This window comes from Pholcus phalangioides, unplaced genomic scaffold (assembly GCF_987345545.1).
Source record: "Pholcus phalangioides strain wild (caught in Gottingen) unplaced genomic scaffold, Ppha-v1.0 ptg000009l_1, whole genome shotgun sequence".
NCBI lineage: Eukaryota > Metazoa > Arthropoda > Arachnida > Araneae > Pholcidae > Pholcus > Pholcus phalangioides.
In genome coordinates this window covers 58,483,863-58,497,245 of record NW_028301602.1, presented here as the reverse complement: position 1 = coordinate 58,497,245, position 13,383 = coordinate 58,483,863, and the positions used below count along the sequence as shown (strand labels likewise).

Sequence of the window (13,383 nt, the reverse complement as noted above, 5' to 3'; positions counted from 1 at the left end):
CTTCCCTCTAATTGCAGCCCTGCCACAACAGGTTAGTTCATGAAATGGCCGGTCAATTCGCAGATTGGTTAGACTACATTGCCATAACATGCATGTATCTTCAACAATCCAAGCGTTCAATAATGTTTTTCTTTTGATCAGGGAACCGTCCCGAGTCACAAGGAGTTGCCAACTTATATGATGGAGCATGACATTCTCGAAGCGTCATCGACATCATCAACTTCGTCATCTACATTATCATCTTCGTCATCGGCATCTTCATCCGAATGCACCATCGATTGGAAAGAATATGTCGTGAAAGAACTCAACCAGATCGTTTCGGACACGATGAAAGCCGAAACCGAATGGTTCGTAAATCCGTACTGGGATGAATCTAGGAAAGAGCAAATGGCATTCTTCCGTAGCTCAGCGTTGCAAACGGTGCACCTCTTGAACATTTGTCACGCAGTTGATGGAAGTTATCGCGACTCGTCCGAGTCAAATGCGAGTTTCGGTCATTGGTACACAGAATCAAGACACGACGACGAAACTGCACGTTACGCCGCTGATTCATGCATTCAGGACGAGGCCCTCTGGATCCTTGAACTAGCGACGGTCGAAGAAATGGACAAGGCCGGAGTATTTTCTTAGGAAAAAATCCACCCTTTCGTTACATTCATTTCCAACCCTCTTGAAAGAAAATATAACGGCAGAGCTAAATAAGTCAGCAAAACTAGAAATATTCGTTCTTTTTTAATCAAGAGCCAATACAAAAATCACATTTCATAAAATATCAAAGTATCACAAGTAAAAGAAAATAAAAGTGTATACATACAAATAACAATACAAATAATCACAAAGAAACTGAAAATCCCCCCCTGGTTCCATTGCTCAGCTTAATTTTACTATACAGGGTGTCCTGTAAGTCCTGATTCGGCATTTTTCTCATCAGCTGTTTGTCGTAGAGGTATGGTCTAGTTTGAAAAATGGCCAAAAGGTGTTTAAAAATTACTCTTTACAGTTTTGAGAGTGAAAACATAGTGTATCACAAGATAAAAAAAATCTGAATGTCCCCCCTGTCTCTCTTGAGACCAACAAAAAAATTCCCCATTTTCTAAAGCGCAACATTTGCTGAGATATTCGAATTCAAAAATCGAGGAAAAGTTGGGAAAGAACATCATAAATGAGGGAAAGAAGCAGTCCATTGGTCATGCTGTACTTTTTCAACTTCTTTCCAATTTTTGGATTAAAAAATATCTCAGCAAATATTGCATTTAGAAACTTGAATTTTTTTTGTTGCCCTAAGGAGAGAGATGGGGGGGGGGGCGCAACAACTTTCTAATTCGAAGTTAGAGGACGGGAGGGGGGGATCGTTTAAAAATTTAGATTTTTTTTTATTTCATGACCTAGTGTATTTTCACTCTCAAAACTAGTAAAGAGTGATTCTTGAACACATTTTGAGCATTTTTAAAACTAGAACCATACCTTTACGGCGATCGGTTGATGAGATAAAGGCCGAATTAAGATTTACATGATATCCTGTATATTATCAAGCTTCATACAAGTCAGCTGCTATTCCGCGGCATTTCGATCAGAAATCCATATTTATATTAGACTTATGTATCGTGATTAAAAAGCAAAATTTTCTTTCTCACACATTAGAAAAGTGGTTGAAGAGAGATGGTGTCCATATACATATGAATAGATTCAATTTTCCTGTCAGAATATGAATTTTTAAAACATGACACATCGGCGGGCGTATCATACATACATAAAAAATGAATTCCATAAAACTGGGCATTTTTCTATCGTACGTGATTACGTTTTTTCTTTTTGCAAAGTTCTGCAACTGCACATAGTTGCTGAATTGTTAATATGTCGTTCTATGTCACCAATACAACTGTTATTTCTACGAATTTCGCTTTTTTACAACGGGGGTGTGTAAAATCATGTTGAAAGGCTTTTGAACTCTAATTGTATAAGTGTGTAATGTTTAATATGACTTGGGAAAAAAATGTATAAAATGTGGAATGTAAATGTTTATTATTAATAAATCATGCCTGTAAGGGTGACAAAGAGGTATGAGAGTGTATAATAGAGATAAGCGACTGAAACAGTTGTATTGTTTTGTTCTACACCGCACTTTTCGAGGAGCGAGGCAAAAGATAGAAAGAGGCCAGTCAACAAGGTGAGTGACGTAAACGAATAAGTTTGTTTTCACCTCAATCTGCCGATTTTCGCTATCTGCTGAGTGGTCTGTTTTAGGCTTTACTGTATGTTGCATGTTGAAATAAGTCATTAAGTCTGCGCTTGATTACAACGATGCCTAAGTGACACCGTATGTAAATTATAAGAATAATTATGTTTTTCATGTCTTCACTGAAAAAATTCCGTTCGATCAATAATATATTTTTTTCTCGAGATATTGTCCTCTAGAAAGAGAAAAAAAAAGTCATGATTCCACATTTGGTCTTCGGTGTGCGAGGACTTTTCAAAGCAGGGAAGCGAGATGATTCTCGACACTGAGAATAATGACAATAAAAAGTTCTCTTGACTATAATTCTCCTCTGTCATCATTTTTCATGGCCGTATGAGAAGATATAACGACTTTTTCAAATCATTCATCAATGCTGCGTTGTTCTCAGTAGACTACGAGTGTGATCCTGTTGGTCGTCCAGTCGTAACTCCTCGTAATCATGATTATGGTGCTGGTGTCGTTGTTGTTGGCGATAGCCCATGTGACCCGGTGCCGACATGTTCACAAATACTTCGTCCGAATAGATGTTCTCGGCTAGCAGCTGGGGCTCGAATATGGCATTCTTCTTCTTCTCCAGGATTTCGTCCATAGCTAGTCGTCGATCCAGCGTGGCCAGACTGTTCATGTACTCTGTGGTGCTGAGCCGATCTCTGGAAAATAGTCGATTCCTGATCCCGTTACGGCCTTCTGCAATGAAAGAATGAGAAATCATATAAATATATTTCTGTAAATATTTGAGCATAACACTCAATAATATTCCAGTAAATATTTGAGCATTAAAACCCTCAGAAATATTCCTGTAAATATATGAGCATATCACTTTATAACAATAGGTTATATAGAGCACATAACACTCAATAATATCCCAGTGAATAATTCAGCATAACACTCAGTAATATTCGTCACTTAAATGTATATTTTAACCATTAGTACAGTAAACCCTGTCTAAGTTGGATACCTATGGTTTCATTAAAATTTGCCACTTGGAGTGGTGTCCAAGATATAGGTCTAGAGATACAGTATTGTGAACATTCTGTGTTATAGAATTATGGTTGGTTCCATTCAAAACTGTCCATTGTAGGGAAGTGTCCGGAATACAGAGGTGTTTATACTGACAGGTTTTACTGTATCAGGCGTTTGTCACTTTTTTTTCATGTTCAAACTTTTGAAACGATTGTAATATAGAGGCAACTTCATAGCTTGTTGGTGTTTATTTTGCGTAATTTAATGGATGGTGTATTTCATTCGTGACTTCGTTGCTTTAATAAATTGCTTTAGCATTCATTGGCTCACTTAATGAAAGGAGAATTGAGTGCGCGATGGAATTATTGTTGACCGATCAAGCAACACGTGCTGGAACACACGTACATTACGCACAAACAATACGTGACGGAACGAGTAATCGACGATGTGTGAACACCATGCATACTCCCTCTCTCAAATATCAACGTTTTGGTTGATTGACGTAACCCGAATTGTCTCGCGCTTTATTTAGAGCAATGTTTGGAAAACAAATGCGTCCATAGCGCAAATGAAGCAGAACCTTGTAAATATTGTTTAATTTGGGAAACACGAGTTCACAAATCAAAAACATTTCCTTTTACAGCAGTTTTAGCATCAATTACTTTACGGGATGTAACTTAAATACTCCTTGTAATGCTAAATTTAGTTTTAATTAAAAATACAGAAATAACTCCACAATTTCTTTTCCTGTCTTGATCCATAAAATCTAGGAAAAACTATATATATATATATTTTCAAATCAAATCAAATCAAATTTATTGTTATATAACAGTACAAAAAAAAAAGAAAAATTTACCAAGGAGTCAATCAAAAAATGACCCATTCTGGTAAATGCTAGTAAAAATTAGTATGAAAAACAGAATAGTGTCAACTAAAAAAAAAAATCAAAATTATTCAAATTAAAATAAAAATTCATGGCAACAGAGGAGAGCAATTTAAAAGCAGTTCTACATGATGCAACTAAAAATATAAATTTATTGGATGTTGGAATAAAAGCAAAAACGACTAGATGCAGCATGTAATTAAATTAAACTGCTACGTTATTTAAGGATTATATGAGCAAGAGAAAAACATGAAAACAAATTTTCTATACCATCAACTGAGAACATGTATTGTTTGACACATTTTTTAAAGGATGATAAATTAGTATTGTGAGTGATTTCTGGTGGTAATGTATTGTAGAATTTTGGGATAAAGTAAGTAAAATGTTTCTTCAACAGTGTTTTATGAGGCAACGGAAGTGAATAAATATTATTTAATCTATTTGACCTCTCACTAGTCTATTTTTTACCTTCACTACTCTATTACACTACCGCTAGTCTATTTTTCCTCTCACAAAATGCAAACATCCCTAGCTGACCATATTCAAATGGAATGAGAGTGAGACATCAAGCGAATCAGACAACTGGAGCTAAGAAATAAGTTGTTACCTATCCCAATCAAAGCGAAATTTACTGTTGCATTTTACATTAAATTGTCCAGTTTTATGTGCTTTATCGATGCTAGAAGCATCAAGCCCAAACATCAGTATTTCTTGTGACAGATAGGCAGGGCCACCCTTGGGGGTGTGCGACAGGTGCGGTAACACCGGGAGTCACGTTTTGCTAACCTCCCCCCCCCCCCACCCCCGCGCAGTTAAAGAAACAAAAAATTAATCACAAAAGTCAACATGTACAGTAATTTGAATTCTGTTGCATTGATACCGATGTGCATTTTTTTTATCAATAAATTAATTTTGCAATTTAGAGGGTGAATATTTTAACTTTGAAATTTTTATAACACAACCAATTATTGGATAATTAATTTAGTTAATTAAAAAATATAAATTTTCACGCCAATGACTACATCTGCCTGTTCTAAGTATAGATGAAGTGTGAAGGGAAAATAAAATGCAGGAGAGGGGGAAAAAAGTTATCTATTAACAATCGGTATCAGTAGGAAAGTGGAGAGGGGCCGTCCAGTGCAATTTGGACATAGATAACAAAGAGTGAAGCAGTGCAATTCGATAGCCAGTGCAACTGACCCATCTCTCATTGGGAAACACAGCTCAATAACATTCCACGTAATTTTTGAGAATAACACTCAATAATAATACTTTAGTAAATATTTAATTAGCAAGAATTATTTGAATTAATTACAAATTGTTTTTTTTACACATTGAGGTTGAGAGGAGTTCCTCTCCCTCCCTCCTTTTATTGTTCATCCCAAGATATTGTGCAATGAAAGACCGTACTAAATTTGAAGACGGGGAAAAAAGAATTTATTTTTTATAAAAAGGATTAGAGTAGCTGATGAATGAATGCAGCACCATTCCTCTACGCGGGTGGCATCTCCTTGAGCAAGAGGCCCACGGCCGCCGTAACTTTGGCCCGGAGGACGACGTGCAATCATGCATTTAGCTATTAGAGAACCGACAAGAGAAAAATGCTTTCGAAGAAGAAAAAAAAAAAAAAAAAGGAGAGAAAAAAGTGATAGTGAAGACGAGATAAGGCCTCTCTCCGTATTGTGAGGCGTTAAATGGAAGTTCTATGAAGATGATGCCACAGAGAGAAGAATACCACTAAAAGAAATACCACGGCATCCTTCACCGGAAATGGTCTCCTCATTTTCGCACGCAACCTCAGATTAAGAGATATAAAAGAAACTGAATACAAAAAAAATATATACATATATATATATATATATATATATGTATAAATTTTTTTCTTCTTCTGTTAAATATACAGTGGAGCCTCGTTTATACGACGTTCAATAGGCCGGGTCAAAACTTCGTATAAATGCGAAAGTCGCGCCGCAACTGAGACTTCTTTAAAAAAAAAAAGATCCCCTCCACAGACGTTCAAAAAAAATTACAAAATTGAATGTGCTAATTGCCTCGCCAATTCTGTTATTAAAAAAAAAAATTGTTTTCAGTCATACTTGAGGGAAAAAAAATTGAATTTTAAAATCGCTTAGAGAAGTAAAATTAGCAGAACATTACATTTGTTATGTTTCTTATTGGCAGACCTGTACTCCCCTCCTCCCCCTCCCCCAAACGCCTACTATGGACTTTCCCACCCTCTGGGGATAACACAGAAAACATTGGGAGAGAAAAAAAATTCTGAAAGGACATGAAATAAATATTAAATAGGTCTTTTAAATAATTGAAACCCGTTTTTTCGGGACCCGCCACGTCTGCGTGTTCTTAGAAACAAGCAATCAGCAATCACTTTAAAATTTATGGCTTTTGCGGTGACGCTATGCAAGAACTGTTTCAGCAAGGCGTTTTTGAACACGGTCCACAAAAATTGAGCATCTGATGGGTATTCGACGTTTATTTCAAAGATTTGGCGTTCGAGTCGAAGTGACAACGTCGAATAATTGAGGTTCTGTGTCGAATAAATGATTTATTTTAACATTAAAATTTATAGGAACCTATTGCTGCCGAAGCTAAACGTCGCATAAGTGCGGAAGTTGTATAACTGAGGGACGTATAAACGAAATTCTACTGTACTATTGTTGTGAGAAGTTTCACAGCCAATTGGCCACTCGAAGGCGAACGAGACGAGCAAGCAAGTACACAATTGTGAGAAGAAAAACGACGATGATGCTTTTTTCTCTCTCCCAAGACTGAACACAACCTATGACCCTGAGCATAAATCATACCATGATAAAACAATGCTGTTTGTTTTTCATTCCAACGTTTGCGAAGACAATATATCGTCATACTCATGAACCTCATCATACTCTGTTACTTTTATTTTTTTTAAGGGTATGAGCGAAGAAAAGTATTCGTTCAAGATTTTTATTTTTTTTTGTCTGGTCTCATAGGGCATTTATTTTTACCTTGTTATATTCTTAGGCGGGTTGTTTTGAAATAAACAAGTATTTCTACACACAATGGGTTACAACGCTTTCATGACGAGATCTAATGAGAAAATTTTGATTGCATTTTCGATGGGAATCGATTCAACACTCCTAGGGTAGGGGCGCTCAAACTTTTGAAGATTTCGTGCAACAAACGATTTGGAAATGGGTCACTGGCCGCATGATTGGTATGATAAATGGTTGCGGGTCACAATGAAATAAAATAATTCCAATTAAAAAAAAAATTAAAATAAAGGAAGATTCTAAACCAAAATATCGGGATTGTCACTTTCTTCCAGACTCATTCCTGTTAGCTTTCGATAGTTTCCATTATTGCAGGACCGCAGCCAGTATTTTATTTTAGGGGGAGAGTGGTGTTTCGGGACGGGTAGACAAAACTGACAGTACAACAGACTTAATCATGTGATATATATATATATATATATATATATATCAGTCATTTTTTAACATTTGGAGAAGGCATCCAATCAAGCTCTGGCTTTGTATCAGAGGATATAGCACAGGCATTTCTTAACATTTCTTGGGCGTGATAAACTTCGCAACACAAGTCTCATACGTCTATTCTGAATTGAAAAAAAACCCTTATTAACAGAATTTTTATTTTAGAATTTAGCAAAACCAGTGGATTTGTAACAGGATTGTAAGTGGATACATATGACCCATCTTACATATCCATAGAAGTTAGAATCCCCACATTAGATCTCAATAGAAGCCCCAGCGAAAAAAATTTTGGTAGTGACCCATAGGTTAAGAACCCGTTATAGCATTTTGCCGCTTACAGAAGAAGGTGAGTAATTTGTGGCTACAGTTTTAAGAATAATAAGAATAAATTAATATAATATCAATTAATAAAAAATAATCATAAATAATAATAATAATTAGGTATACAGTACACATAAAGTTCACCACATACAGTCTTTTTACGAACCCGTACAGACTTGGTAATTAGTTAGTAAAGTCGAAAGTTCGTAAATGGGAGAGACGTTGAAGAAAATGAGATAAAAAATGAGTTGCTCAATCACCTTTGTTGATGATTTCCATAAGAATCACTTATTTTTGCTTGCTTCATCGCAACACCTCTTTTCTGTCATTGTAAGAATTTCGTACCTTAATTTCTCTCAAAATCTTTTTTTTTCATCTACTATCAAGCACTATCTTTCCCGTTTTTTATTTGACATAGCGAAGAGGAAAGTAGACGAACAGCGGTTGGCTAAAGTGGAGTTCAATCGAGTCTTGACTTAGAAATGGCTATATCAATAATCTAATTTATCATACTAGTTCTGAGACTATTTATGAAACCACCAATTTATCCAAACATAATGCACAAAGAGTGAATTACGTTGTCAAAACATCTTTAATCCACGGTCACCCCCACTAACAATCGAACCCTTCTTCCTAGCACGTGTTCACAAAACACTTGTATATTGGCGATAACAAATTAGTGAACTATCTACCTCCCCCATCTCTTCTTCTATTCTCTTTTAAGTAATGTAGAATGTCCGAACTGAAGTTTACTTTTGATTACAATGAACTCGGAGGCGGATGAAAGAATAAAATTACCGAAAAAAAATAGGGAAGAAAAAAAAAGAGTCCGTAAAATAGAGCAGATTTTAATATTGTCTTATGGCATACTGTTTGGGACATAGACCAGTTCGTAAAAAAGATCGTAAATTGGAGGGTCGTGAAAAACCGAGCGTCGACTGTAGTTTTTCATAATAAGGAAATTCAAGCATATGCCATCTTTAACTCAAAATATGTAAGACAGATGGCAGCACCAACAAGAACACGAAACAAACATAACTCTGCAACATAAATACGTTACGGATCACACATACACCCAGAACGTACATTCCGGCATGTGCCGATTCGGTAGAAATTCCGCAGAGGAATGTGTACGAGGTGTGTGTGCTGTGTGCATGTACAAATAACTTAATAATAGTATAAATAACTTAATAATAGTATAAATAACTTAATAATAGTATAAATAACTTAATAGTAGTACATATACATAGTTTCATCATCGGCTCATCAAATTGACCATTTGGAATAGTCAAATTTTAATTTCTAATGACCATGAGTTGAATCAGGTTTGATATTTTAGGTCACATCAGATGTCTCCACTGGCCACGGGCTGAGCATATAAACACCTTCTCCGTTTTTTTGTAGGCAATTAGAATAACATGAAAAAAGGACGAGGGGAACCACCGTGATATGATTAGAGACCCAAAAATTTCATTCACGAATTTTTTGGCATTTCCGTTCTTCAACAAAAATTATACCTGGGAAACTAGAAGTTTTCGCATTCATTGTTTTTGAAAGAAAGAGACAGAGTCGTACTCTATTCCAGTGGTTCTCAACCTTTGGAAGCCCGCGGCCCGGTTGAGCATTTTTTTTCGAGTGAAAGGCCCGGTCATAAACACGACTAATGGGAAATAAATAGGGAAAAATGAAACGACGAATCATTCACGGGGCCCGGTTTGACTAACGCCAGGGCCCGGCGATTGAGAAACACTGCTCTATTCAGCCAAAGATTTCGTGATGTAGGGTTTCAAATAAGTGGGACTATTTTATGATCGAATGAAATCAGTGCTATGCTATTCAAATAAATAAATATATATATATATGTAATGGAACTGGAAAAAAAAAACACTTTATAAAGTTTTAATAAAAATAGTTGAAACATAGTTTTATGTGGGGGGGGGGGGGGGATCAATCTTGATCAGTCACAAGCTGTAGTGAGTGTGAACCACGGTGGGATGCCATACATAACTAGCCATTTGAAAAACCACGCAGGTCTCGGTCTAGTTGAAACTCGTTTATTTGAAATGACCGTGGCATAGTATAGGAAGAGAAGCGTGAACATCATATCTCTGTTTGTGTGTAAACGAATCATTTATGCGAGCGTGTTGGCCGAATCATGTGTGTGTGGCCGAAATGTAGCTCAAGGCCATCCTCCAACCCCCAGACATTCTGACCATTATCATGACGATTCACTGAAAAAAACCCCAATTCGACTCGTCGCATATTGGAGGTGGTGACCCGAAAACCCACAAGTTCCTTTTTTTTTTCAACCTTTCTTCTTTCACGCATCGAGTCTGGCTTTCACTTTATATAGCCTACCTGTATTCCCAAAGAACGACCTTCTCGTGTATGTGTGTTGTGTGCAGTAGTACGTACTGATTCATGGCGCGTGGAGACACGTAATATGTACTAGACCTAAAAAAAAAAAAGAGACCCTCAAAACAAAAGGTTGAAAAGGCCCCAGGATATAGCCAAAATAAGAAGGGAAAAAAAATGTTATTTTAGGAAAGTTACCCATCTTTGAAGGATGGCAATACAAAACTCAAAGAAAGAGGCTGAAAAAAAAAAGTAAAATGGCAGGACGTTACAGTCAGAGACCAGGGCTTTCACTTGGAAGGAATCTGGCACAATTTTTAGGGCCTTCCAAAAGTAAAAAGAGAAGTTGAGAGACGTTCATGCCCTGAATTGCAAAGAAAGGTAGCAACACTTGAGGCTTCCCCCCCCCCCCCCTCTTCAGCTAGGAAGCTATATTAAGGAACGAATTACACATTTCTTGAATACGTTCATTTTGTCTAGCACCTCTTTAAATTTAGATGAACAAGATAGAGGAAACCACACAAACTGCGTTTTGTATCCGTTTGATTTTCACAAAATTTTCCGCTTTTTATTTTGATATGAAGAATTTCACATGGATTGTGAACTAAAGTTTTATATGTTATGATGTCGCTCTCTACTTGTTTACGCCAGATATACAGAAAACTGGATGTTGTGTGAAGATACTGATTTTTTTAATGAAAAGATGTTGATTTTGCGATGTGATTGACCTTTTTTCCTTTAAGATGAGTGATGAAATTTTTTACCTATTTTTAAATTAATCTTTAAAAAGGCATAAAAAATAGTTTTAATGCCCGGTTCCGTATCCAATTACATCTGACATCAACAGATTTAATTGAATACAAAATTATGACAACACTAGTGGACGTGTTTCTGCGTTTTCGTTGAGATTATTTAACTGATTCGATTTTGCAGTTAGCCTATTTAAATTCAAGAAAGATTTATGTTAGGTTCATGAAACATCATGAACAAATGTTGGTTTACTATGTTGGACACTTCAGTCCGGGGTTGTGAGCGGTTCTATCTATCTATCTATCTATGTTGAAGACTACAATTACTAAAAACCGTACATGCACCTCGTAAACATTTCTTTCAGGCATTTCTAACGAGTTGGGGCATACTTGAATGTGTCGTGTGTGTGTAAATGCATGACAATAATGTATTTATGATATCCGAGTCATCCGTGTTTCGAATTCGGGAACTGCTGCCATCTGTCTTCTATGTTGGAAGTGAAAGTTGCGGATACCTGAATTTTCGTGTTTGTGTAAGCAGGATGTTTGACTCCCACTGCGCTGCCTGGGGGGGGGGGGGTGATATCACCACACATTGGAGATTAGACATCACACGTGTTGAGATACTGCATCTGGAAAGTTGTTTATTTTCTATTGCGTTCAATACTGTGTGTGACCATCATTACTTTGATATTGTGAGAACTCAATGCATATTGTATCGCAGAAAAAAAAATTAAGCGCGTAATTACAATGAACCTAATATGCCAATCAACAAACACTTCAATACTTTAGGCTCCACCGACTAAATTGAGTTGCCAGGAGGTCAGAAAGGGACCATTCCTTGTAATCTAAGTGCATTAGAGATACGACAGTCAACTGATGAACCATAACTGAGAAATTGCAGGAAGTCACAGTTGTTTATGTTTATACTGCGTTTAGTGTGGGAAGTGACAGCTCCTCAACAAACTATTAGATTACATACGAGCGTAAGAAGACGAACGCCAGAAGAGGTTTGTGTCGGGAGCTTGGAAAAAAAGAAAATCTATCGGGAGATTTTCCTTCTTGTCTAAAGATTCACTCCAACTGCAGGAGGAGTAGGAGTTGAAGAGGTCACCAGCAAAAACATTAGAAGCCAACCGGATGTTATGCGGCTTGCATCTTCACGATGAAAGACGTTCGCTAATGGGATGGCGAAGATCAGTCCAAGAAATGCGAGGACTCATCCGGGCCCTCTACCCTCGTTAAAAGAAAGTTTACAGTTTCAATTCCGTACCTTCTTGAAGTAAGGAACATAATTATTGTATGGAGAAGTAGCTTTGGAGAAGAAGCATGATGACGTCAGCGCATGGCCAGCGGGCCGCATGTGGCCCTCGAAGCTCTTCACAGTTGCCCGCCGACGAAGAGAATTACATAGCTACAGAATTTATGAAAATGCTGGAAAAACTTCAATGAAAAAATGCATTCCAGAAATGGCGAAAGAAGTAATTTCAAATTTATTTTTAGAAAACATTCCACAACTAAAAAGAAATATCTGAATTAGTGAGGAAAAAATATTTTACAATTCATGAGAAAATTCGTAATTAATGAAAAATATTTCCGGAATCAGTGAGAAAAAATGCTTCACAATTCATGAAAATTCATAAGTAATAAAAAAAAACATTTCCTGAGTCATACGGGAAAAATATTTTTATAATTGATGAAAAACATTTCCAGAATTACTGAAAAAAATATTTTCAGAATCATATTCAAATCATATTTAATGAAAAAAGGATTTCAGAATTAACGAAAACAAACTTTTGATAACAAAATCAAATCGTCGAATAAATGAATTCTAGAATAATATAGGGCCCTTAATTTTCATTAATGGGGCCCGCCTGTGTTTCACTCTGAGCCCGGAACCCCGTCGGGTGCACCTGTAAAGACTATAAGAAGAAATCATAATACTGATGTCATATAGGTATAGCATATATAATGGTATATAATAGTGGTTCTCTCTCAACCGGTGCTCCGCGGAGACCTTGGGGCTCCTTGTGCATTTCCCAGGGGCCCCGCCGCCACTTGAAGGAAATAAAATAAATCAGTAAATTTGATAAAGTTAAAAAAAAAGAAAGCCCGAGGGGCTCCGCCATAGAAATTATATACTTTAAAAAGGGATCCGCGAGTCAAAAAAACGTTGAGAACAGTTGGTATATAAGGTAGTACATACATATAGTAGCCCTCCTTGTTTCTGACTGCTACTTATTTTTTAGCAGTTTTTTCTGACCCAATATTTAGAAGCGGTCAACCGAACTCTCGGTTTCTTCTCAGGGCGTTTTTAAATTCATTAAATTTTTTTGAACTTTTAAAAACTGACTATATTTCAAATCGTATCCGACATAAAGCGTGCGTAAC

The 13,383-nt window shown here is 36.6% G+C and overlaps 1 protein-coding gene across 1 annotated transcript in view; it reads right to left on the bottom strand.

The window, feature by feature from the left end:
- Positions 1–719: 719 nt before the first annotated feature.
- Positions 720–13,383, bottom strand: part of LOC149083386 (uncharacterized) — a 30,722-nt gene continuing 18,058 nt past the window's right edge. Inside the window, exon 2 of the mRNA XM_089236657.1 lies at positions 720–2,923. Coding sequence (XP_089092783.1) covers positions 2,604–2,923 — 320 coding nt within the window. The 3' untranslated portion in view covers positions 720–2,603. The remainder of the gene's footprint in view (positions 2,924–13,383) is intronic.